This window comes from Merops nubicus, unplaced genomic scaffold (genome assembly GCF_000691845.1).
Source record: "Merops nubicus isolate BGI_N331 unplaced genomic scaffold, ASM69184v1 scaffold8296, whole genome shotgun sequence".
Taxonomy (NCBI): domain Eukaryota; kingdom Metazoa; phylum Chordata; class Aves; order Coraciiformes; family Meropidae; genus Merops; species Merops nubicus.
Window position 1 is genome coordinate 30631 of NW_008615584.1, and position 26821 is coordinate 57451.

The 26821-nt window shown below is 46.5% G+C and overlaps 1 protein-coding gene across 1 annotated transcript; it reads right to left on the bottom strand.

Annotated features, from left to right (window-relative positions):
* Positions 1-1878: 1878 nt before the first annotated feature.
* On the bottom strand, positions 1879-25167 carry LOC103775119 (glycerophosphodiester phosphodiesterase domain-containing protein 5-like). Its single transcript, XM_008942563.1, has 15 exons — positions 24959-25167; positions 23866-23969; positions 22522-22615; positions 17178-17237; positions 15074-15172; positions 13072-13165; positions 10146-10291; positions 9721-9803; positions 8694-8844; positions 8113-8337; positions 7186-7343; positions 5606-5753; positions 4413-4495; positions 2762-2844; positions 1879-1910 (listed from the first exon to the last, which is right to left on the bottom strand). Exons 1-15 carry the CDS (start codon positions 25139-25141, stop codon positions 1879-1881), a joined length of 1743 nt encoding a protein of 580 aa, XP_008940811.1. The 5' UTR covers positions 25142-25167.
* Between the last annotated feature and the right edge of the window lie 1654 nt (positions 25168-26821).

Below are 26821 nucleotides of genomic sequence, written 5' to 3' on the forward strand. Positions count from 1 at the left end.
TACTGGGGGAAAAGTTTGTGTGGGGGAGTCAAAATACCAGCCATGTGCTTAACAGTGTTGCCAGAACCTGCTGGCGCTGAAGCACCAAAAACAGTAGCTGAGATGCGACAGGGAGCAAGGAATTGCAGGAGACCACAGGTCTAATTGTCCAGGCAGAGCCTGGACAAGGCTGCTGAGGATGAGGAAGGTGAGTAAGGGGGTACCTTGCATGATGGGCAAGCAGCAGCTAGAGCCATGGATGAAGGTGCATTTGAGGTGGCTTTTCCTAATACACATTAAAAGCAGCAGTGGAGGGACCACAGCCAAGTACACAGCTGAACAGGCTGAGGACCCCATGGTGTACATCACCACTCAACCCACACGCTCTCCACTTCCTATTTTTGCTCCTCACATACCTCCACATGAGTGGTACCCACCAAAAAAATATGAACCAGCTATGGATGCAGGGCATAGGGAGGAGGTTTAACACCGTCAGTAGTATCCTCTCCCCATGCTTCAAGGGTCTGGAGCTGCTCTGCACCAATCTATCAGCCATTTAGCCCTTTTCCAAAGAGGCTACTGCCTCTTTGCATTTCTCGCCTCCAAAATACCCTGAAATTGCAACTTGGAAAGGTCTGAGTGCTTCCCAGCAGAGCTAACTCTGAAACCTAATGCTTCCCTGTCACAATCCACTTGTGATAGCTTTATTCAGGAAAAAAAAAATAAACCAAAGTGTATGAGAAGATGTCTATAGACTGATTCAGGTAAAGACCTTTTTCCTTTCCTTCCCCTTTCCCAGGCTGCCAAAATAGGAACAAAACAGGACAGGACAGCTAAAATGTATTTAAAACAGCACTCCCAATTTACAAAAAAAAAATGTGTTCTTATTATCTGTTCAAGTAGAAATTTATGGCTTAAACCTGGGAGGTACCCACATCACCCTTGCAGAGCACGGCAGAGACCTCCCTCCCCTCTGTGTCCCAGCAGCCACTGGGAGAAATGAAAAGCAGGATAAATCCCAGGGTGCAGCACAGGTAGAGAGCCCTTCCCACGGGAAAAGTGAACAGGACACTTGGTGGAACCGAGTCACATGCAGCTCAATACTGGAGAAAAGTGGTGTGCTTCTGATCATGGTCCTAGCAGCTGCATGACCAAGGCACCAAAAAGTCCTTCAGCACCCATGGGAAGATGTGTCCTCACCCACAGCCTTTGGGAGATGACTGTCCTGCTGGGTCTATGGCAGGGCAAGAGTAGGGAACAGGAAAAACCTAAGCTGCCCCTGCCTGCATTGTAGAAAGGTGTGGACCCTAGTGACCCAGCCAGCAGCACCTGACCATCATCATGGGACTAGTGTGCTCTTGGGGATGGAGGACACCTATGAAGGGAGAGAGAGAATATGTGGAGAAGAAGCTGGTCTGACAGGAGAAATATGGGCAGCTGAGAATGAGGAGGATTGGAGAATGTTTGGATGTTTGCAGCACGTGTAAAACACAGCTGTGGAAACCAAGGGCTTACACACAGCAGGAGGTATTACAGCGTGATTGTCCTGTGGGACACCAACAGTCTTGGAGGTCAGTGGTGGCTCCTATGTGGTGGCTCCATCTCACCATGGTGCACAGCTTCTTGATAGTTGCAGCTCCATCTGTGCACACCTAAACCCAGGGATCTCTGACAGGCACAGGATTGTGAGAAAAACCATGGGAGAGAGGAAACTCAGTGTTCAACTTTGGCAGGGTCACGGAGGCAAGTGGATCCTCACCAGGAGGATCTGAGCCTCCCCAGCTGGCCTTCTTGTCAGGTTGGTGTTTGTTTGCACTGCAGGAAGGGGCAGCAGGGGAGGGTCTGCTCTGTCTCTGGTCCTCATCAAGATGGCAGGTCCATGTCCCCTCCCTGCCCATGTCAGGCCGTGATGGCAGGTATGTCACTGAGCTCTGGAAACGGGAACACACAGTGAGTTACTGAAACATCTCCAGTTGTTTTACCAGCTGTTGTGAGCCAACAGAACCCAGCTGAAAATGCATGCACCCAGGCTGGGTCATTTTGTCTGGATGATAGCACCACGGGCGCAGAAACCTGGTGCATGAGAGGGTCCCCAGTCAATCCCACCCTGCCCTGCAGACCCAAGAGTGCTCAGCACCTCTGGACTCTCTTTTCACAGCACTGTAGAGTCGTGCATGTCGGGGGAGATGTCTGGAGGGCTCTGCCCCAACCTCTGCTTGAAGCAGGGCCAATTAGAGCTGCTCAGGGCTTTGAAGATCTCTGAGGGTGGATATTCCCCACCTGTCTGGTCCCCTATTCCAGTATCTGACCACCCCCATGGTGAAGGTTTCTTTTTTTTCTCTTCACGTCTAGTAAAAATTTCCAAGGTTGCAGCTCGCGCTGTTGTCACTGCACATCCAAGAAACAGCTGGCTCCATCTTCTCTCCACCCTCCCATCAGATGGCTGCAGATAGCTATAAGACACTTCTTGACCTCCTCTCCCACTGTGCAAGCCTAGACCTCAAATGTCCCATTCTCCAGCTTAGCAGCCCCGGTGAGCTTGCTCCCATTTGTCACAATCCGCTTGGTACTGGGAAGCCTGAACTGAACCCAGTGCCTACACGTGGCCTCACCAGTGCTGAACAGAGCAAAGTTCCTGCCACCTGCACCTGAGACAACCTAGGGTGCAGCCATCCCTCACCACAACACGGGCACCCATCCAACATATCCATAAGAAGCCTGGTGCCCCAACAGGGATGATGCTGAGCAGAATGTGGCTCTCATCTCCCCCTGCCCTGCTTACCTGTCCTGAACTTGTTGTAGGTGCCACTTTCCAGAATCTGGCCACCGTCATGGGCACAGCAGGAGAAGCTCCGTTCTCGCCACCTGCGTGGGGCAAAGGACCTGGATCAGACCACCACAAGCTCTCTGGTGCCCTGTGACACCTTTTTTGTACTTTGTCAGGGCAGGAACTGCCATGAAATGTCATGAATATTTGGTATTTGCTCAGGTGTTTATGGAGAAAGGACTCCAGTGCATGACTGGTGTCTAAGCATCCACACTTCACGTGTGCAGTAGTATTTTGAAGGCAACTTTGTGACTAAGCCCTGTTTTGTAAGAAAGTTTTAAGAGCTCAAAAGCCCCAGAAATGTTTGTAGCCTCTGGTTCCTAAGCAGTCAGGGAAATTTAAAAAATGTGTTTTTGTTGCTTTCATCAATTTAAAGAAGACCACACAGGGCTCTCAGGCACTGCTGGTGGCCCTTGACTCCCAGTGGGGCTGGGCATGCCCTTGCTGCAATGCCAGCCCAGAATAGGTTGTTATTTGGCTGGGTCAGAAGGATCTTCAGGGCCCTGGGAAATGCACACACAACATGAACACCAGCCTGGAGGAGACAGGCGTGGGAAGGTCTGGTGGTGGTGGTGATGCGTTGCAGGGATGATTGAGAACCACCCTGCAACCTGCAGCCTTGAAAGTGAGGTTGCAGCTGGTAAAGCAGGACCTGAGGAGAGCAGGGCAGCGTGAGAGAGGAAGGAGAATGTCTGGATGCCCAGCAAACACTCCTGTATAGCTGCTAGTTCATCATCTGGCCATACTGTTACTAATTCGTTCCTCCACCATCCCAGAGCAAAGTTAGAGCTGCCACCCTTTCCTGTGCCAAAGCAAGCCATGGTTGCAGGCAATCCATCCAGGCTGCTCCCTCTGGAGCTTCCCACTTTCCCCTTGCTGTCACCTGCAGCACAGCTGTCCTGCCAGCATCCCTGCAGGAGATAAAAACCCTTAGGCTGGCTTGCCTGGCCCTTCCACCCGTACACAGGAGGAGCTGAAGAGCTGAGCTCAGCTCCTCCTGCGTTCTTTGGGCATCACTGGGATGAGAGCACAGCAAATTCTTCATCTAGCCATGATGGAGCAGAGCATCCAGCTGCCCAACCTGACCTGCTGGAGTGAGCCTGTTCCACGAGTCCCATGTTTGCCAAATATTAAACAGAGGTAATCTCTTTGTGAGCGTGGGACAAAACAAAAACACTCAGAGGTGTTCATCTGGGAGGATGGGTTTCCTCCAGGGCTCTGGCATATGCAGCGACACATAACACTGAGAGTTTCCTCCTCAGTCAGCCCAATGCAGCAGTGTATAAATGGTAATAATGGGGGAAAAAATAAGTTCCTTCCTCAGCCCCTCATCTCTGACAACTGTTTTATGGTGCTGCTGTAGGTCCACCAGGTCTCCATTGACTCCTGAGGGTAGACACCTGAGCTGCCAAAATGGAAAGGGAAATGAGAGCAAGCAGATGTAGAGGGGGCTCTGGAGACTTTCAGGGTTTCTTCTAGTTCCTGAAGGGAAAGGTAACGTTCTCAAGACTAGTTTTTACCCTCCAGATCACCTGAAAGCATCCCTCCTTCTCCCCACCTGGCACAAAAGATCAGGTTAGGGTGCCATTAGCAATTTGGTAGTTACCAGTGCAGAGCAAATATGAGTGAGATGAGGAGCACGGAGGTCAGATCTGTCAGGATCCACATGATGTTGTACTGCTGCGGAGTCTGGAAGAGAACAACAGAGGACATGTCCACCACCAAGGCGCCCAAGATATGCAAAAAAGATGCTCAGGCTCTTTCTTGCTGCTTGAGTAGGACCAATCAGCTGCCTGGTCTGCACATGCAAGCACATGCAATAACATCCCTCAAGTGTTTAAAGCATTTGGTGACATTTAAAAGAGTCCACTCACCAGTGAGTGTTGGTGCATCATCATCCTTCAAAAAAGGAGGTCTATTTTGTGGCCAAGAAGATTGTTCTGCATCACTTTGAGTATAACAGGGACCTCTTGTTTGTACAGGCAGACCCTGTAGTTTTCTTTGCTTCCCTCCAACACTAACATCAACCGGTGGCATCTCATTCTCTCTGGCAAAATTGTCCTTTAGTGAACACCACAGAGGGTCTGGGGTGTCAAGTTTAAGAGCATCTGAAGATTCGTCCTTAGAATGGACCTCCACCTCCCCTCAGAACAGACCAAAGCACTGTTGTCTGGATGGGAACACTGTAGAATCTGTTTCAAGGGTGTGAAGCCAGTTATAGAAACCAGTAGCCTTTAGGCTGAAGGGACTCTGGTGGGACCAGTGCCCCAGGTGGTCCTTAGCCCTACAGGTTGTCCAAAGCAGAACAGGGAATAGTCAAATTATGTGAATAAAAGTCCTCCTAGCAACAAAGGAGTATTTCTATGTTGCTTCCCTTGGGCTTGTGGAACAAGACCAAGTTTGAGAATGGCAGTGGGAAGTCTTGAGAAATGAGGAACTTCTGACATCATTACATGCTTCAAAAGCCTAGAAACTGAAAGCTTCATGCATCATCTTGTGACCTCAAATGTCTTTCCTCTCTCCCTACACAAGACTCAATATGTCCCCTTTTCCCTCATCTCAAGGCTTAAATTGTAAATCCTAAAAATCAGAGTGCTTCTACCTTAGGCAAGAGAAAAGAGAAGGGTATGGTGATACCTGGTGTGGCTCAGAGGTTCTAGGTAAGCCAGGTTTCAATTCAGATCCTTTTCATGTAAAAGTTCCTTTATCCACACATGAACTGGTCCATGGTCTCCAAAGGTAACCATGAACTTCCCAACCCTACTCCCTTCCCCTGGGAGGGGCAGGGTTTTCACTTACCATGAGGAATAGTGGCTGGCTGAGGTTCTTCAGCTTGTGGACGGCATCGGTGGTCACAGAGTGTGCCCCAGAACACCATGCCAGGGAGAAAAGCCATGGCTCATTGACCACGTAGAGGTTGGTAGTGATGTTTGCCTCAGCGTATTTCCTTTAAAAGACCAAAAGGTAACAGCCTTCATTGATAAGCAAGGAGGTTGGTACTTGCTTTGGGCTGAGTCAGGGGAAGACAGCAATTTTTCTTTAAGGTCTAGATAAAGTCCTAAAGCAAACCTCTCCCACAGAAAGGAAAGAGAGGAAAAAAGAAAGTGAAAGTCAACCAGCCAATAATTAAATCGTTCACAACTGGTCAACACAGAAGAGCTGATGTGCTGAAAGCAAAAGCTGTTAAAATGCCCAAAATGTCAATACTTTGCTTACCCTCCTGCCATAGGAATCAATGTAATGATGTGTTTGTAATCTCACAGTAGTGTAGTCAAAACCCCCGCAAAGCTGGCTACTCATGTTTGTTATGTTTGCTGCATCAATTCGTAATTTTTCAAGTTCTTATAAGCCATTGAAATGTAATATGAAGTAAGATCATACTCTGTATAATGGTAAAGGAATGTATCATCAATAGCAGCACTGCAAATCCTCGTAGGATCTATCCAGCATTTACTCAATGGATCTACCAAGGATTTTGCATCCTGTGAAAATTATCACTGAGAAAACATGAACGTTACTCTCCTCCAAAGGATTAATCTTTTTATTTTATTATTATTATTATTACTTAAAAACAAAAACAAAACAAAAAAAATACCCCAACACCTTCTATTTCAATGCTTTTGTGCACTGGGAAGAGCAAAAAATCCTGTTTACAAATGGAGAGTTGGATGGGTAAGACTGGCCTTTGTTTTCTATCTCATAGAATCATGGAATGTATTGGGTTGGAAGGGACCTCTAAAGGTTATCTAGTCCAACCTTCAAATATTTGTTTGGGTTTTTTTTTTTCCTCATATGAGAGAACCATTTCAGAAACTCCTGTGGTGAATGTGGAGCTTTCCATTGGAGAGATGATGTTTCCAGTGCGTCCCAAAAACCAGAGTACTGGTAGTAACAGAGACAAGAAATGAAGTCTCCAAAACACCAGCTACCAGAGGGTAATGGTCTCACAACACAGCATTACATGCTCACACTGATGTTTGTGGAAGAGCCTTGGGATGTTAAATAGTTACTCATTCTCCATGATCCAGTGTTGGGGGGACTGAGGATGGCATGAATAGAAAGACAAGAAATCAGGAGACAGCTGCATTATTCTATTCAGAAGATCCAGAGTTCCTGGTCAAGTAAATGTGGACTTGGGGCAGGGGGAATTTAATTACACATGCCACCTCTTGGCCACACACATGGTCGACAGTAGGAGTGTACTACAGTCCTGCACTCCCAAAACTTGACATGGATGGCCACTTGGTCTAAAGGAGCTCTTCCCAAAGTGCTATAGATCCTGGAGCTGGTCACTGGAGGGAGACATTGCCACACACATGAGGCAAGCATAGTCCAGAGGCAGTCCACCGACTCTGCTTGGGTCTGAACTTGCAACCTACCGGATATCTTCACTGGACATTTCAGTGTAGGCCAGATTGAGTTTGACAATATTGTCCATCAATAGGTCTTCAACCGGGGCTTTACTGCCCATTGTCTGCTGAAACCCAGGAGCAACGGATTGAACAAAGGACCTCATGTCATTCTCCAGCCATAGAACCTGCAGGCAACAAGAGGACCCAGTGAACCCACAGCAGACATCCTAATATTCCCTGCCCTTCACACAAACTTGGTAAAGATAACATCTTGAGGGGCTTACCCCAGCCTGTCAAGTGACGTGTGATCAAAGAACGTTTGGAGGCAGGGTTAAAACCTGCAAGTCTCTTTCATCAAGAAAGAAGCACTCACTGTCCCTCACTTATCGACTCGAACGGAGCGAGTACGCGTCACACAGCCCGACAAAAGATGTGGTGTTTGAAAGGAATGAAAAGGCTGCTTTGCTTTATGGGAAAGGCAACAGAAAATAGTCTGTTCTCCCACTCTCCCAGCATGGGAGATCTCCAGTAGACATAAATCAGAGTAACTCCCCAGACACTGATGGGTACATAACCTGATCCACGTGAGTTTAGCCTTCTTCCATTGCCTGGGGAAGGAGGAAGGCAATGAAGGCTCCCAAATCCATGTAACTTAATTTAAGCCAGGAGCTTCTATGTGATATATAGAATAAGCAATTAGTCCAATGATGACAAGACACAGTCTGGGCACTAAGGCATCACCTGGTATATTTATTTCCCTGTGTTACTGTAGGGTTACAGAGTTTTGTACCCACTGAGAAACCGATAGTAGGAACGTGCTCCAAATGATGCCTCTTAACACAAGTGAAATGCAAGGGGCTGGAATCTATGCAGGTGAAATCATGCAGGGTATGAGCCCAAAGTCACAATTCAGAGAGTAAGAAAAAGGGATCTGGAGGAGTGAGGCCACCCTACCAGATGGGGTCTAATCCCTGACTCGTTGAGGATGACTTCCAGGGTTCTGTTGATCCACGAGTTCCTGTAAGGGTGTTTCTCTGGAGGGCGGTAGAGGTCAAATATCACAAGCTTGTTCTGCCTGTCTGCGAGGCGCAAGAAATGACTTAGCTTGTAAATGGACTGATTCATTGCCTGGTCCTGATCTGCCCTTGACAGCGAGCCCATGCATGAAAATGGTTTGTCCTAGGAATAAACAGATATAAAAAAAAGGAAATCAATCAGGCAGTTCAGTTGCCTCTGGGAGTCAGCTGCATGCTAAAAACTCCTGTCTCTAGGAGGGAAAAAGTTGACACCAGCCCTCAACAAGTGAGGCTATTTTATTTTGCTTAGGTTCTTCTACCCACCAGCCAATTGTTACAGGCCTCCTAAGCCTAAAGGCCAACTGAACAAAGCAAGGTGACCCCAACTCAAGGATTTTTACTGACTTCTTTGAGTTTGGGCTCAACCAGTAGGTCCTTTCCTAAAATTCATGCTATTAAGTAGTAGCCAGCTGGAGTCCCTTCTACACCCCGTTGATGATGGTCCACTGAAGTGCCTACCTTAAGGAACCATGTTCCAGCATTCAGCTCCTGCAGGGCATCCCAGGAGAATAATGCAGCATTTTGAGCAGTGTCGTTGGGGTAGATGTCCCTGATATTAGTTGTCCTCCTCAAGGTGCTGTCATGCATGAGAAAAGGAACCCCGTCATAGCTGTTGGAGAGCAAGAGTTCAGGTCACCTGGGGTGCAGGTTCGTTCCCGGCATGGGCAAACTCATGCCAGGTCAGGAGAATACGTGGGCCACGGTGAATGTAGAAGTACAGCTTCCCTCAGTGCAGAGGGTGGGATAGGGAGGAAGGCTGCAGCTCAAGACATCGGGTTATTTCCAGCTTAAATACTGCTATGTGACTTTGGAGAAGTCATGCCTGTCTGTGCCTCAGTTACCTCGGGGGAAAAGTAGAGACAGTGGCATTTATGTCTCTTAACCCCCTAAAAATGGATTATAACTTATAGCTGAAATCCCTTTTTGCTGACATCAAAGTGTTTGTACGGGTTTCAGAGGACTGAAGTCTAAATGGACAGTGATGGAACGACAAGATTTTCTCTTGTAGGAAGGTCTACATTAGCAGAGCATCTAAGTCTTACTATTTTTCTCATTCAGCACCTGGAAACTGCTCACCCTGTGCAGCACGTTAGCAATTCATGACAATGGGTCCCCCAAACAAAGGCAATCAAAGATCTAATAATTAGGACAATGCTGCCACAAGTCTGGACCAAATTTTCTGTTGGTTTATAGGCCTGATACAACCCTCCCTGGGGCCTGGAAGTCAGACTAAGGTAGGGACTTGTCTTTATACTCTGCAGAGCATTTAAAATGTACTGCAGAACTAATGATTGTTAAATCAATGGCTACAGCCTATTGACTTCCCTGAGAACAACTGTGCCCTACAGCCCCCGTCATCATGCCTCAAACGAGGGACCTTGTACCAGTCCTCAGTAAAACCTAACTGCCTGGAGCTGCACCTCTCCAAAGGCAGCTCTAAGAAGCAGCAGCATCTATCCTGTGAGTTGCAATGTTTCCCCCTTACCTAATGGTGACATCTGTTTCAAGACCATCCCCACCATGTTCAATTGTCTTCTGAAATGACATCTCAGTGTTTTCTGGTGCCAGCTGGGAAACAAAATGTGCATGAGCAGATGATTTTCAAGCACACTGTGGAGGACTCTATAAGTACTTTCTCTCTCTTCGTAACACCTCTGGCTATTAAGGGAATATCATCTTGTTAAAATTTGTTTCCTGTCACTTTAGCCACCAGAGCCACGTTGTCCCTTAGAAGCAGTGTTATCCTTGTTAGCAAATCCATGCAGTGATGTCTTTGGCATCCATTTCCAAACAGAAACATCTCCCCTTCCACCCTCTACACATTTCATGAAAAAAAACAGATGATGATGATGATGATGGTAGCAAGACACAGGACGAAGAAATTATGTCAAATCACTTCTCCAGACCTACCATTGGTGCTCCACGGTGTCCAATGAGGGCTGGCTTTGGTCCAAGTGTTCCCATCTCTCTGATGCAAGGAGAGTACATCCCCAGAGGTATCAAGAAAAGAAAGAGAAGGATAGCCAGGTATGGACCAACAATTATCCCCTGAACAACTGGAAGAATTTGAAGGAGGAAGGCTAGAGTTAATCCATGTGGTAACACAAGCATTTGCCTTGCAGCCTGACTTTTAACACAGCACTCCAGCTCTTGGGCTTTGTCCCATCCCTTCTTCCCACAATTTTGACTTTCTCTCCAAACAATGCCACTGAGGAAAACAAAGGGGTCAAGGCAAGGACATGGGTTAAGTCAGGACCGCAGGGTTTGTGCTTTAAATACATCTCACTGTATTTTACAGCAGGACGTGGCCTTATTTTCTTTTTCTTTAGAGGTGGTGAAATGAAATAGCCCCTGTCTGTAGAAAAACAGTCCTCACCAGAAGGATGCTTTTCCCAGGAAAGATGGAACCAGAAGATCCTCAAGGTGCCTTCCAACCTGATGTACTATGATTCTCTGATTCTGTGATGATTTTATGATGCTAATTCTTTTCTTACTCAGATAAGAACAAACAACATTTTTAAGTTCCATCCACAGCAAAGAAGAGAAGGAACCTTTCTTCTTCAGCTGCATTAAATCCCCTTAAGGTGAATACTTCCCTGGTTCATTCAGACTGCTGTCAATGACCTTCTGTGTGTGACCTACAGAATCCTACAGACTCTGACTGTGCAGGTATTATGTCTCAGAAGCTTGCCAACATGTTACCTATGGTCTTCTCTGGAGTCTGGTGGTACGTTTCCCAAGAGTCCAAGTGAGCCTTGGGGTACAAAACAGTTCCTCTGAGAAATGAGCACCTATGCATTGACATCTTGTTCTTGAAAGGGTACCACCACCCCTCTGAACATTGTACCAGAGGCTCTGAAGGAACTTGGGCTTACATCAACCTGATGTATTGACTTGAGAGTCCATTAAGCATTGAGGACTGCAATGTCTAAGGCCTCAGCATATTCACCCCTGACCTCTCCAGCTGTAGTTCAATAAGAAAAAAATCCTGGACAGGAAAAAAAACCTGTTTTCAACAGCCCATTCGCTCTTTTATTAGAAATCAAGATCTCCAGATGAGTGTTATGTAGACAGCTTTGGCTATATGGAGACACTGGGTCAGACAAAAACAGCCAGGCCCAGAGCCAGGCTCTTCTCCAGTTGTTCCTGACACCTGGCCTTGCCCTTACACTACTTGGTCACACTTCTCGAAGGCAGATGGGAACTGCCCATGAGATAACACTAGGAACTGATCAAAAAGCTCTTTCCCCTATCTCAGATGGCTTCTTCTGGGATGCAGTAGCCTGAAGTGGATTCACTGGATTGGAGATCCCTTCTGAGACAGTGAAGCTGAGTATGGCAAGCAAAGATCAACTGAGAGATCTGCCACTGGATGCTTTCTCCTGCAGAGGGCTGAACACATTTCCATGCATGACTCACAACATGGGTATTTCTAATCACCTCTGTCTCAGGGCAGGTCAATGCCTTGGCAAAGGCCAAAACTGTGCAGACAAGGGAGTATGCAAGCCAGGAACACACCTGGACAGCCCTAGGACCATGCACAGCCCAAGCTTCAGCCCTGCTAATCTGTCTGGGACACACAGAATTTACAAGTCTCCTCCAGCTGGAGTGCAGGTGTGGGAGGAGAGGGCTCCTGGATGCCTGTTTGCCCCCACTGGTATACCATAGAATCAAAGAATCACAGAATGTTTTAGGTTAGAAGGGACCTCTAGAGGTCATCTGGTCCAACCCCCATACACAATCAGGGACATCTCTACTCAGGTCAGGTCACCAGCGCCCTATCAAGCCTGACCTTGAATGACTCCAGGGTTGGGGCCTCCACTACGTCTCTGGGCAACACATTCCAGTGATACATTATTTTTATATTAAAGATTTTTTTTTCTAATATCGAGTCTAAATCTGTCCTTTCCTAGTTTAAAACCATTACTCCTTGTCCTATCATTACAAACCCTTTTGAATAGACCTTCCCTCCTTCATGTAGGCTCCCTTCAGGTACTGGAAGGTTGCTATAAGGTCCCCCCAGGCTGAACAATCCCAACTCCCTCAGCCTGTCTTCATGCAAGAGGTGCTCCAATTCCCTGATCATTTTGGTGGCCCTTCTCTGGACATGCTCTAATATGTCTACATCCTTTTTGTGCTGTGGTTTCCAGAGCTGGACACAGGACTCCAGGTGAGGTCTCATCAGGGCAGAGTAGAGCAGCAGGATCACCTCTCTCCTTCTGCTGTCCATGCTTCTTTTGATACAACCCAGGATGTGACTGGCCTTCTGGGCTGCCACTGTGCATTGGTGCCTCATGTCCAGTTTTTCATCCAGCAGCACTCCCAAGTCCCTTTCCACAGGACTGCTCTCCAGTAAACACTCTCCCAGCCTGTACTGATAGTGCTGGTTGCCCCTCCCCAAGTGCAGGAGCCTGCACTTGGTCTTGTTGAACCTCATGAGGTTCACCTGAGCCCACCTCTCCAGCCTGTCCAAGCCCCTCTGGATGGCCTCCCATCCCTCTGGCACATCAGCTGCACCTCCCAGTTTGGTCTCAAACACGGATTTGCTGAGGGTGCACTCAATGCCACTGTCAATGTCATTAATGAAGATATTAAACAACACTGGTCTCAGCACAGCCCCCTGAGGGACACCACTCGTCACCATCCTCCGTCTGGACATCGAGCCACTGACCATCACTCTCTGGATGTGACCATCCAGACAGTTCTTTATCCACTGAACAGTCCACCCACCGAACCCGTAATTCCCCAATTTAGAGATTAGGATGTTGTGGGGACCGTGTCAAAAAGGACATATGTTCATTTTCATAATAGGGAGCAGGAAGTAGAGCTACTGTACCTTTCTTATCTGCTCTGATGGCATGGAGAGCCACAGGCCAGGACAGGAAGACCATAAGAGTTATTGCCCCTATGTGGAGATAGGGAGCTGTGATCTGGCAAGGAGAGGAAAAGTTTTAGTAAAAAAACTAAGTGTGGAGACAGAAAAAAAAAAAAATCACAATGTTACTACAGCCTTCTGCCTGAATGGGCCCCTCCTGCAGATACCAGCAGTTCAACCTTTCTCCTGCACCAGTGTTGGATCCACCAAATGTCTCTGGAGTTGGGGGAGAGAATGTACCCCCAGCCAAGCCAGCTACCCAGGCTGAGGAGTGATATGATTTTATTACTCACTTCACTTGCATTTTTTTTTCCTCTTGCTTTTAATTTTTTAACTCAATCTGTATTTTTCTTGATTTACTAACACAAAACAATATATTAATTTAATGCTTATGATATATTATATAATGCCTATTGCTAGACAGATATACTAATTGAACTTGATTTCTTCCATCCTAAAGATTAATCAAGATCAGAAGTGAAGAATCACTTCTGTGCTTATAAGGAATGAATGAATGGAGTTGGAAATCAAGCAGAAATAGTTTGTCCCTTGTACAGACACTCAGTGGATGTTGGTATGACACACTTTTCATAAAATCAGACAAATCTGTCAAAGAAGCCAGTGCATCATTTTCTTACGCTCAGCAGAGCCCCGTGGCTTCTGTTCCAGCTAGAACTGAGAGTTCCTGAGGTATGGGCTAGGACCAAGAGCTATCCAGATGATGCTTTTCCTCTTGCTTAGCCCATGCCTGGTTCTCTAAGCTGGAAGGGCCGAAGAAACCAACAGTCACTGAGAGACATTACTGCATGTGACACTGTCTGCCCCGGACACTTGATGCCAACAGCTTTTGATCAGAAGCAGGATTCTGTTGCACAAACAGAGGTGCCGCCTGAGATGTCCAGGATATCTGAGATAGCTTTGTAGGGCTAATGGACCTGACACAGGATCTACAAGAGTTTCACATCCTTTGGGATGAATCAGGAAGCCATGTGAGGCACCTCAAAGGGCACAACCACCCAAAATAAAGACCACCTGTGAGGAACTCAAAGGATCTTGTGTTGTCTTCTCCTCATCCACCTGCCCAGGAGTTGGGAAGGGGAAGCTGATACTTTCTTATTACCTTTGCCAGTGCATAGCACAGCAGTTACCAAGCTCTGCAGAGCAGGAATACACAAACACCACATCTGTGACTCCTCTTCCAGCCTGTATGCATTGCTTTCCCAACATTCACAAACAGTAAGCCACATGGGGAGAGGTGACGGGCCCAAAGAACATCTGCAAGGTAGGTGTGTAGTCAAAGGCTACATACTTCTTCCCAACACAGGTGGAGACCTGGATGCTTAGGCACTAAACAGCACTGGTCTGGTCTGGCCTCCGTCTTCAGATCTGGTGAGATCTGAGGAGGCCAGCAGACCATGCACTCTAACTTCTTGCATCCAGGATGATGTCCCACCTGACACCAGCATTCTCCACCTGCTTCCCAGAGATTCAGTGCTGTCCTGCCCTCAGGAGATTAAGCTCTTCTGAGTCACAGAAGACTGAAATCATGCTGATACTAAAGCTGCTGAACTGGCAGGAGCTGATTAGGAGAAAGTTGTTGCTTTTAGCAACCCCTACCAGCTAAAGAGGTCTGATTCTCCTGCCTTGGGCACCTGCAAATTAGCACTACACCTACAACATTTCTGAAATTTAAAAAAAAAAAAAAAAAAAGAGAGAGAGAGAGGATGTGACTTCCCAAACTGAGACATGTACATCAGATAGCTTGAAACTCAACCTTAGGTCTTGGCTTCCTTTCTCCCAAGAGGGAATGTTAAGTCATAATAAAAGTTTACTCAAAATTATGTACTCTGCCAGGAAAATCCATGTGAAAAACACCTGCCATGTAGGATATTTTCTACCAATTGCCACAAAATAATTCTATATAAAAGTTGCTTTTTCAAAGAGAACTCCAAGCCCCTCTTACCTGGAAGGACAGGCAGACAGTTTTCCACTGGTCTCTCCAGAGTACTGATAATATGAAGAGGGCAGTGACAGAGAAGCCCAGGACAAGAAAAGTCCCAATCTGGGGAGACAAGACATAAATCAGCTTCAGCATTTCTGCATGGGGTGTGTCATGCGTTTGACTCACAGGCTTATTTAAGCAATTTGGGCTTGATTAAGTTCAGGATGCATGAGCTTGGCTATGACAGTTTAGAGAGAGAGGTTCAATGGGACTAAAACAAGACCAAAAGTGATATCAGCTGGCTTTTGTGTATGGACTGATCTTAAAAGTTGTGTACTCAACTAAACCAGCCCTCAGGTCTCCCTCTTTAATCGTTGGAGAAAGAGAGGAATTTCCAGAGGTGAGCCATTCCCACTTGCTTTATGATGGAAGATGCCCCTCTCTCTCTCTCTGTTGATCTAGATGGCGCCTAGATGACCAGTTTACATTAAACCCCTGACCTGCAGATGGCTAAATTCAGAAGTGATGAATCTACTCAAAAAAGACAGCAACACAGCTGCCTTGTGCTATACGCTACTTTTCAACAGGCTTCAGCAACAGCAAATGCTTCCATAAGTATGAGATAACAGTTCATTTTTTAACCAAAAAAATGAGGAAGTAGCTCAGCAAGCTCTTTGGCTTCTTCTTCAGTTTGGTACCATCCCAGTGGTGATGACAGGCTCTTCTTGGTGCATCATCTATCTGCTGAGAATTAAGTGCTAGTGGAAACTTGACCTCAACTTTTCAGAAACTTAGAATGCTTTAGGTTGGGAGACACCTTTCAAGGTCACCTACTCCAACCCCCTGCAGGGAGCAGGGACATCTGCAACTAGAGCAGGTTGCTCAGAGCCCCAGCCAACCTCCCCTGGAATGGTTCCAGGGATGGGGCAGCAACCACCTCTTGGGGCAACCTGGGCAAGGGGCTCACCACCCTCACTGTAAAAAATTTCTTCCTGATGTCCAGTCTGAACCTACCCACTTTTAGTTAAAAGAACCCTTTGTCCCGTTGCAACAGGCCCTGATAAAAAATTTGTGCTTATCTTTCTGACAGTCCACTTCAAGTACTGAAAGGCTGCAAGAAGTTCTCCTCAGAGCCTTCTCTTCTCCAGGCTGGACCCCAGCTCTCTGCCTGGCCTCCCAGCAGAGGGGTTCCAGCCCTCGCATCATTTTCATGGCCTCCTCAGAGATCCTACAGATCAACGCTTTAATAATCCGTCCTTAATTTCTTCCACCCAAGGATGCAGTCTCAATTTTTTTTTTACACATTGTTCTACATCTTCCTGGTTCTTCTGGAAGCCAGTTTTCAATAGGAAAGATGACTGTGTTTTCATCACTTCCATCCATGCAGGATCAAGTATCTGCATGTCCAGCTATTCCCTTCCACAGCAAGATTTGCAATCACATCACATTCCCCCCACTGCATGGCTAGAGGCTCATTTTTTAAAATGCCTCACATAGCCTCAAGAAATTCATAAGGAAGGTGATTCTATTGCATCATTTTGCAGCAACAACTCTCTGAGGATTTGGTTCCCCACCTCCAAAACTCCAGGTAGCATTTCCCAAACCACCCACAGAGCAGAAGGGATAAGGCACCAAGATGGCTTGGAAAAGGCAGTTTTGTCTTCTGCAGAGATAACAGCCACGTTTTTCACTGCTGCCGGAGCCTGCTATAGAAAATTATGCTGTGCGCCTCATAAAAACTTTTCTTTTGTCTTCATGCTACCACATGTAGACTGTCAAATATGGAGATCTTCACCTGAATGAGTCACTGCAGGCCCCTTTTAGAGTCTATGGGGAAAAAAGGTACTTCAAGTGTGATTCATCTCATCTTAATTTAGATGTCTATGACCAGCTGGATGAATTGCATCCCCAGAGGATAGATTTCTCTCCACCTACTCCAAAGCAAGTTTAGGTGATCAGCTCAGGTGGAGATACCATTCTTATGGGTATGTAAAGTCTCCTAAGATTAACCTCTTCCCTCTTTTCCTTCTCTCCCATAATCTAAGATGTTTTTTCACACAGAGAAACAAACTCAATTGATTTGAAGCATGGACTAGAGTTGCCAGAAAGCCCTGACTCTCCCCACCTTGTGACTCCAGTGTAGGTACAGCTGCTGACCTTCTGCAAGCAAACACATCGCCAGGACCTGGGAAATCAAGAAGACATTGTTTGAATCCTGGTAGAAGATGGTGAAGTGTGTTCAGTGGGGTACTTCTGGAATTACTTTTGCAATGGGAAGTCACTTTACACTCAGTCTTCCTGCACAATGTCAAAGTTGTTAGAAGAGAGGTGTATGGAGAGAGGTGTTCATTGCTACAAAAAAAATGCTTTTGAAACTGCCAAGCACATGTCAAGGCTGCCCTGCAGGATCAATCAATATAATTCATTCAATGATATCATTCAATGATAATAGATGATTGGGCACTTTGGGGTACACATTTTCAGTCACTTTCCTCTGTGAGTACCAACTTTGTAAGAGGAATGATGGTCAGTGTCAGCTGCTATGGTAGGAACCAATACAATACTATTTTTATGCCTATTTTCTGCGCATTTGTTGTGATTAGAGACATATCAATCATGGGAGAGAGGCCAGGGAATAAAAATATGCCTCCAAAGCACCACAAAAACAAACAGAAAAGCCAGTCCACAGCTCTGATGGAGAATTTTTTCAGATTGTCCCAGACCTAAGCATCCCATGAACTTGGTGATGAATTTCACCAAAAGTAGCACCTTGCTGCTGTGACAGGTCTATGCTCAGGAATCCTGGGGCAAGATTCCCAACCACTGTAAGGGACAATCTGGGAATCAGTATCACCAGATATCAGGGTTTAGAGAAGAGTATCTGTTAGTAGCCCCCAGTGCTCCACTGAGAAGGATCATTATGATGCAGGACCCTCCAGACTGTAGCACAGTGGGACTGTGTGAAAACAGGACATAGAAATTTAGGGGAAGAGGCTTTTCTCTCCTGAAACACAACTACAAGGGAATATAAAGAGTTTCCCATCCAGCTACAAACACACTGTTTCCAGGATCATACTGATTTGAAGCAAGATACAACCTCAGCAGAGAATGTAGATCAGCCTTTAAGTACTTCTTGACACATTAGTCTCCTTTAATCAAATCCTACACCCAGTACGTGGTAAGTAACCATGGGAACAGTTCAGAGAGAGTGTCATCAGAGGGTATATCTCATTTTAGGGATGGAATGTGAAGGAGAAACTCTTGCAGTTGCACCACTGGGCACTGTAGGAGAATGCATCTTGGTGGACAGTGAGTTACTGTGATGTGCACCCCTGAGGTTGAACATCTCAAGACACGAGGCCCTAGCTTCACCCTGCTCCTCAAAATCTGCCTCGGGACCTGCCCAAGACACACTTCCACAGAGAGAAGCTGCCATTATCAATGTCCTACACGCTTGCACCTAGAACAGGACTTCCTCAGACAAAAGGACAATCAGCACAGAAGCTCAGTCTCTTCCAAACTTCTTCCACACGTATCCGGGGATTGTCTAATACAAATACACACGGATGTGGGCTTAGATGACCAATATGTTTCTGACTAGTACTGCTGAGGTTAGAGCCAAGGTCCCTCTTGCCAGCCCCATCACCTCCCTGAATCTGACAGCCTCCAACACTTGAATTCTTCTGTTCTTTAGTACAAGGTGTGACAGTGTCCCCTCTCCACCACCCACCTGCAAAGCTGTAAGCAAGGGATGTGACCCAGTGGCAAGAGAGATTTGCTGCAAAGACTGCTCCTCCATCCCCTTCTTTCTGAAGGAGCACACTGATCACAAGTTTATGTTGCAAAGGATGGACAATGGACAGTTAACTCCACTCTGCTTCAGCGTGGGGATGACCTTCTACTTATTTCAATACTGCTGGTGGGCCTGTGCCAGGTTCTGAGCCTAGCACCACAAGGACATGGAGGCAGGCACTTAAACACCCAGGTCACCTAAAATGTCTGCTCCCTTAGATGTTCACAACAGCAGAATTTAAGTCCTTATATTGGCTTTCTGGTGAAAATGCAGCAATTCAGAAAGTCACTAGCATCTTTTCTTAGGGATGAAGGCTTGAGATCACTTTTTGGACTTCAATGCTATTGTACTACATTGAATTCTCTCTCTAGCCTATGAACAGAGAGGCCACAACACATGTGAGCCTCTTTACTTGGTACAGTCACAAGTCACCTCCCCGAAGCCCTTAGAACAAATGTGGTTGAACTGCAGAGAGGAAAATATTATCTGTTGGTGTTTGACAGACTGAACCAGAAAAGCTTTTTCTTCTCCACTGAGCATGAGCAGTCCTGCAATAAGACCCCTCAGCTTAACCTTCCAGCTCTAATGGGGATGAGAAAATTGCCTTGGGGAGTGATAACAATTGAATTAATTGAAACTGATTGTCTGAAAAAATGATGAAGCGTGTGGATGGGGAGCGTCTTTGTGCAGACAGCCAGAGCTTTTTTGTGCAGCACTTTGCCGGTGGGCAGACGAGCGTCTGCTTCAGTGGTTCACAATAAGGTCATGGAAGCAGGCTTGCAGGCTCCAGTTGGGTGCCACCATTAAGGAGGGGGGCACGGCGCTCAAAAACCAAAACCAGACCAGGCGCTGGTTGCTCTAAAATCTCCCAGCTCCAACAAGGGCATCAAGGTGCTCAGTTTTCTGATGTAAAACATAAGAGGAAAACATTCCTGGGTGAAGGTCTCCAGTCCCTCCTGTAACACGTGTGGGGATAGTCTCCATCCAACACTGCTCAAGCAGAACATGGGATGTAATTCACAGGGGAGGCAACCTTTTGGCCACCAGTTGTCTGAAATGTATTAGAGTGATCCATCTACCTCACAGAGCCCACACTGACAGATTCATTTAGATGTGGAAGGGCTGAGTTGCACTTTCTAGCTCGTGAGGCTCCCAGAGTTTTGCAGAGTGGTTCATCCAAGGCTACAGTGAAAGGCCAGGTGCTGTGACAGTGAAGTTCTGCAAACAGTGAGGGAGGGGTGACTCCTGGTAGAGTCCTTCTCTGAAAGGAGCCTTGCAGGGCTGGGCATTGCCCAGCCACAGTTGTCATCACAAGACATGTGACCATGGTGTAACCTTGCATGTCCGGAGATCGTGGGAGCATGAATGGTGGTGGTGATTACTTTCCTTGCTCCCCTTTCTTTCAAGACCTAATCCTATTTAGGTAACAGCTCTGATGGTGTGGGACCTCGTGCCTTCCAATGCCCACTGCTCAACGTAGACACATGCAGCAGTCTTGCCAGATGAGACATGAAGACAAGGTGAGGCAAACAAGCAGGGCAAGTGCCCTGTGAAATCCCCAGCTGCTTTGGGTGGGTCACTCAACAGCTTCATGAAAGCAAGGAGCAAATGGACCCTCACTGCAGGGGCTGCTGCCAGAGCAGAGGAACCTCTGGAGTGTTTCTCTTGTAGGACATCTGATAGCATCCAGACGAGTTGTATTCTTCCAGGTTTATCTGCGCTCACCCTCCTGAGGAAGGCAAATGCTGTTAGCCTCATTAGACAGAACTGAGCTGCTGAGAGGAGGAGGAGGAGGAGGATACGTCCACACAACGGACAGTGGGACCAAGACTGAACTGAACCGTGTAGGACACATTTCACCTCCTATTTTCCATCTTCCTTTCTGGATTTACTTTGCCCACCACCTGCCCTGATAGCTTCCATTCATCACATTCATGCTGCCAAAGACATGAAACTCTTCTTAAAAAGCCCACTGCTTGGATACTGGATGATGTTTGAATTCAGATAGAGCATGACTAAGCTGGATAATAGGCCTTGAGCCCTACAGCCACCAGGATGTCACAAAATCCTTGTAATTAAATATTGTTATTTGTCGTACTCAGAGCTCAGTTAGTCCACAGCTTTTATAATGCTATTGATCACTGTGGGCATAGCCAAGCAGCTGTCCTAGTTATCACTTTGGGGTTTTACTGCTAACACTAGAATTAAAAAATCACTATTTATTTGTACTTCATCAGGCACAAAGAACCTCAGAAACCTATTGTGTTAGGCACTGCATGAAGAAAGCAAAAAGAGATTCCCTGCCATGAGCAATTTACAGACTAGCTACATGATGAGACACCAGAAAATGGGTAAGAACAGCAGAAACTGGTGATAAAAGTTTGTTGTCTTAGTCAGAGAGGTGAGCCAAAGCCATAACCCCACCCTCAGCAGCTGGCATTTCAAAAAAGAAGTTGAAGAAGGCATGAGACTGAATGTGGACCCTAGTCCCTGGAGTTGAAGCTCTTAGCTTTGCATCCAAGGTGGAAACAAATGCAGATCTATTTAGAGGATCCTTTATGAGGGAAAGGACGAAGAAAAACAATTAGTAGGTCAAAATTCTAGGAAACACCTGCTTTTGGTATGTTTCCAGTAACCGAAGCAGGCAGAAGATCAGAATTCCAGAGAAAATTTCACAGGATTTGGAAAAGTGAAGATTTCAGGAGCAATACTTCTTTGGGCATAAACATCAGCAGCATTTTGTGAGCACATCTGTAGTCTCTACCTGGAGGAAAAGCCAAGTGAGCCAGGGCAACCTTAATGATTATGTTCCCCGTCTTCTAATGAGCCGTTTTATTCAGAATTAGAAGAATCCTGATGCCAGGGTCTGATGACATATCACCATCACTATGACTCAGAGCCTTGTACTTCCCTACTATTAAAGCAACAGTCTTTAGCTTCCCCCAGATCTAAATCCAGCCTCTGCTAACTCAGCTTTCCTCGGGTTCGAGACTGGACACATTTACTGAAGGGAAATCCTTGAGAGAAATCACAGGAACTGCACGTGGCTCAGAGACCCCAAGATGAAACTGGTCATCTGCAGGCAGACATGGGGACAAAGCACTGTAAACACTCATGCTCCAAATATACCCATGTCCTGGTTCCGTGTAAAAAGGGGTTCAGGGCAGGACCGACACGGAACAGAACTATGTGCTCGACTCTCCCCCCCCCCACCCCGAGAGAGAGAGACACTTTGGAAAAAAAAATGAAGTATATTGTTCAACAAGGAACAGAAAACGAAAAAGGGAGGTAAGGAAAATAATATATACAAAGATTAGGGGAAAAAATACAAAAAATAAAATATACAAAACCCTCAGAAATGGTTCCAGGGTCCCACGGAGCGAAAGGACAACTTTCCTCTCCGAGCTCCAAGGCAGGAGTGAAATTAGAAACCACTCCCTGCCTCTTATCAGAGTGTGTGTGGGAAGGGGAGAGAATACAATGGTTCACCCCCACCCGGGGTCCTCCCAGTTGCTGGAAGGTCACACCCCCATTCCAAGCCTCAAACCACAACAACCCACTGTCTGAGGCTCACACGCAGGGCTAGGCTGAACTTTGGTCTGACACATTAAAGCCATCCCTGTGTTTACTTTTTAGGACTGTAAATCGTGGGCAGCTTACAAGGAACATCACTTACCAGCAACAGTGTAATGTACACAAACAAGATTGCAGCCACAATGAGGAGAACAAGAGACCAGAGAAACCAGAAGCCCAGGTTCCCATAGTTATACCTACAAAGCAATAAAATATTATAATAATATTTGTGGTTAGCACATGGACTAGAGAGGAACAACGGTGCTGTTCCTTGAAATTTTCAATGCAATAAAATAAGGAGGGAAGGAGGAATAACCTACCCTGTAACATGAAAAAGTTAAAGAGTCTCCTTCCCCAAACCCATGATTGCATTAACCACCAGATTAATGTGCTGGGGTTGTCAAATACAGGACCAAATTGATGGTCTCGCCCCAAATTGCTCCCTGTCTATGAGATGCAGAACCTTGCTGCAGACAAGGCAGCCTGGGGAAACAGCAAGATGACATGACTCTGGACAGCCCATTCTGATCCTCTCTCTGTTTTCTCTTCTCCAGGTGAAACAGCCCCAGGTCTCTCAGCTGTTCCTCATCACAGAGGTGCTCCAGTTCCCTCACCATCTTCACAGCCTCCATTGCTCTCTCCAGTATTCCCCTATCTCTCTTGAACTGGGGAGCCCCAAACTGGATGTAATACTCCTGAGGTGGCCTCACTAGGGCAGAGTAGAGGGGGAAGAGAACCTCCCTTGACCTGCTGACCACACTCTTCTTCATGCACCCCAAGATACCGTTGGCCTTCTTGGCTACAAAAGCACGTTGCTGGCTCATGGTGACCACACTGTCCACCAGGACTCCCAGGTCCTTCTCCATGGAGCTTCTTACCAGCGAGTCAACACCTTACACCTTTCCTCCTTATAATAGTTGAGCTATTTTAATTTAATTTTAGGGGCCATATTTGCATAACTGTTACCTACACACTGCAGAAAGGAAGGAGTTTAATATATCCCTGCCAGGAGCTTACAATTCTCCTTCCAGTGAGATAACTGGTGCAATGCCTCTGATGCCGGCCACTATATTTCTTCAGAGGGAATGGGACGGAGAAAAGACTCAGAGAAGGAAAGGAAAGAGCTCTATAGTCCCTCGCACTCACAATTTTTGTGATGACGATCCTCCCATTTCTCCCAAATTCACACTTAGACCTAAAAATTGTAGCCAAGCAAAGGGCAGAGCCTCAGCACCTCTGAATCATAGAATCTTTTAGGTTGGAAGAGACCTCCAAGACAGATATTCAATTTGCATGCTGTAACCTAGAGTTTAAAGAGCCAAAACTTTGTCTCATGGCTAAAGTGCCCCAATGCCACCCTGCAGCTGCTGGGGAGGATCCTCATCTCTTCCCAGGCACCTTGGGGAATTACATGAGGAGTGGAAAAGGAGTAAAAGATGGCGCTTACCAGTCAAAGTTATTGTAGTCATTTTTCGCTTCACCCCACATGTACAGAAAGACCAGAGAAAAGCAGAAAGCTCCAACAAGCAATGGGAAAAACACACATTCTCGCTGGAGAGGGAAAGAAAGGACAAGTGGTCAGAGTGTTATCTACCACAAACAAATCAGAGAAAATGTCATAGAATCATAGATTTAGGTTGTAAGAGACCTTAAAGATCATCTAGTTCCAACCCTCCTGTCATGGGCAGGGACACCTCCCACTAGACCAGGTTGCTCAAAGCCCCATCCAACCTGGCCTTGAACACTCCCTTGGCCCCGTCAAGCACAACTTCTCTGGGCAACTCTTTCCAGTGTCTCACCACCATAGTGAAGAACTTATGTTCCTGATTTCTAATCTAACTCTTCCCTCTTCCAGTTTGAACCCTTTAGCCCTTGACCTATCACTATAAGCCCTTGTGAAAATTCCTTCCCCAGCTTTCTTGTAGGCCCCCTTCAGATACTCAAAGACCTCAAAAAGGTCTCCTCAGAACCTTCTCCAGGTTGAACAACCCCAATTCTCTCAGCCTGTCAGGCACTTTCAGGCTGTCTCTAAAGCACATGGCTTGGTGTTGGATCTCCTGAAGTAATATGGAGAGGACTTCCCTCTGGGTCCCCTGGAACCAGAGAAATATTCTCAGAAGTGTACTCTACAGTTTATTTTCAGGGAAAACATATCTCATGACTTCACAAATGAACAGGATTTTAACCACCTCACATGAGAGGGAACCACACGAGGTACCAGCTCTCTTTACAATTCTTACTGCACTCCCATCCCAAATGTTACTTCTTTAGTTTGATATTACAGCTTTGAGTTGTTTCACTGTCTGGGAGGGTTTGTTGCAAGGTCCTTTCTGGCCATCCCACATTAGCTGCACAATGGCACAGACAAACTGAGCTTGCCACGGAAACACAGCAATACACCAAGGGTGTGGAGCAAAGTCTAACAACTCAACAGATCTGGGTGGGGATGCCTTTGGCCCAGGACATCAACCACTTGTCAGCTTGGAGTGGCCTGTCCCTACCCAGAAATGGATGTCTGGGCTGATTTTGAGCTAAGTTACCGTCTTGCAGCAGCACTTCCCGGGCTCGGTCCTTCTGCGCTGGTACCGCTTCCAGCGGCAGCTGTAGAAACCAGCCAGGCAGGAGATGAAGGGCTGGTGCTCATACCTCTGTAACAAACGCCTACGTACCACCTTCAGCTTCCCAAACTTGAGCCTCTTGAGGCTGGTGGAACTGGCCTCCATCTGAGAGCTTTTATCTCATCTTCATCCTGAAAGAACATCACAAGTTTTATGGGAAGTCTATAGCCCTCCGGACCTTCTGGGTAAGCTTTTCACACGGGGAAAAAAAAGAGAGGAAGTTTTCTCAAGAGGATGCTGTGACCACCAGGAAAGGGTGCTGAGAGCGCCCCACCTCATTTTATATACCTAAGTGAAACATCTAAATTAAATGTGTGGTCACTGCAAGTGCCCTCAGCAGTCTGTGGGGCTCCTGATTGTAACTTAGGTGCTCTGAATCACTTCTGAGGGAATCTCCACCTCTTTTTGACTCTACAGGGAGCTCTGGGAAATGAAAGTGCTAACTTAAGCACTCTGTGCAGATTCCCAAATTATGTCAGATGAACCTGAGCCTAGGCTTAGCCATGGGAATTAATTCAATATCACTGTGACCTATTTAAAACTTGCTACCAGTTTAACTAGTTCATGTAGGAAAAGGACTAAAACTCTCCAGGTAAACTTGTCTCTTATCCTGGCAAAACTACAGCACTGCAGAGACTAATCCCTTCAGAAAAAAAAAAAAAAAAAAAAAGTATTTCTGACTTAAAATAGCTTTATTTGGCACAGTTTTTCTAGGGTAGAAAGGGTAGCTGTAAAGATGCACACATGGGAGATCTCTTCGTAATCAAGATTTGAAACAAAGAACTTGGTGGTGGTGAAATTGGGACCAATGTAGCTAACAACAAAGTAAGTAACACAGGGGTTGTGCCAGCAAAGAGTGATTCACCCAGCAGGACACTACCAAGACCACAAGGAAAGATTTAGAAAAAAAAGGTCTTGTGTGGGCATACAAAGAAGCCCCATTATCCAGCATTTCTTTAGAGTACGGAGATAGCCAGAGATGTTTTTCTGTTGCATTAACAAGTGCCATGACCAAATTCAGGCATATCTGTGGCAGATTCCCAGCCTAGAACTCCAATTGCCCTGATTTATCCAGTGTAACAACAGTCATTTAAGAACAAGAATGAACAATTTGCTGCACTATACACATGGATGAAACACATGAATTGTTTGCAAGTAACTCAGAGCCCAGGGTGTCTTTGCAGAGATCAGTGGATAATTCCTTGCAAATTGACAATTCAATAAAAACCTGATCAGTCTGCAGAAAGCACAAACAAAACAGAGACATTGTGAGAACTGAAATGACACATCCCTGGTACCCTTTCCAAATGTTCCAGCCTATTGGCAGCTGGAGTGCAAGGAGAGAGGAGGGAAATGAAACAAAAGGTGCTTCAGTTTGGACCACTACTAACTGAGCAGTGCCCAAGTGTGACATGCCCTGAATGCTTTCCTGTGACAGACTTGCCTGCACATCCAGGACGGTCACAGGGAATCACACGCTCTTGGATATAGTGGGGCCAGGCCATCCCTAGAAGCTCAGCAGTACCTGATCTGGGCACCAGTAGGTGGTCCTATAGTAAAAAATTGATGCCCATCTCATGTGGCAAGATGGTGATCCTGCTCTTGAATTACTCAGTGGACAAACGGGGGTGTCCAGGCTGACCATGCTGTCCTCATCAGCCAGCCTCAAGCATGCCTGGCATCAAGCCAGCCATTACCAAGTTACCCCAGCCACGTCTTTGGAGTATATCTGAACCTTCAGAGCTCTTCCCAGGAGGGTGTCATGTGCCAGGGGGTTGCAGTCTT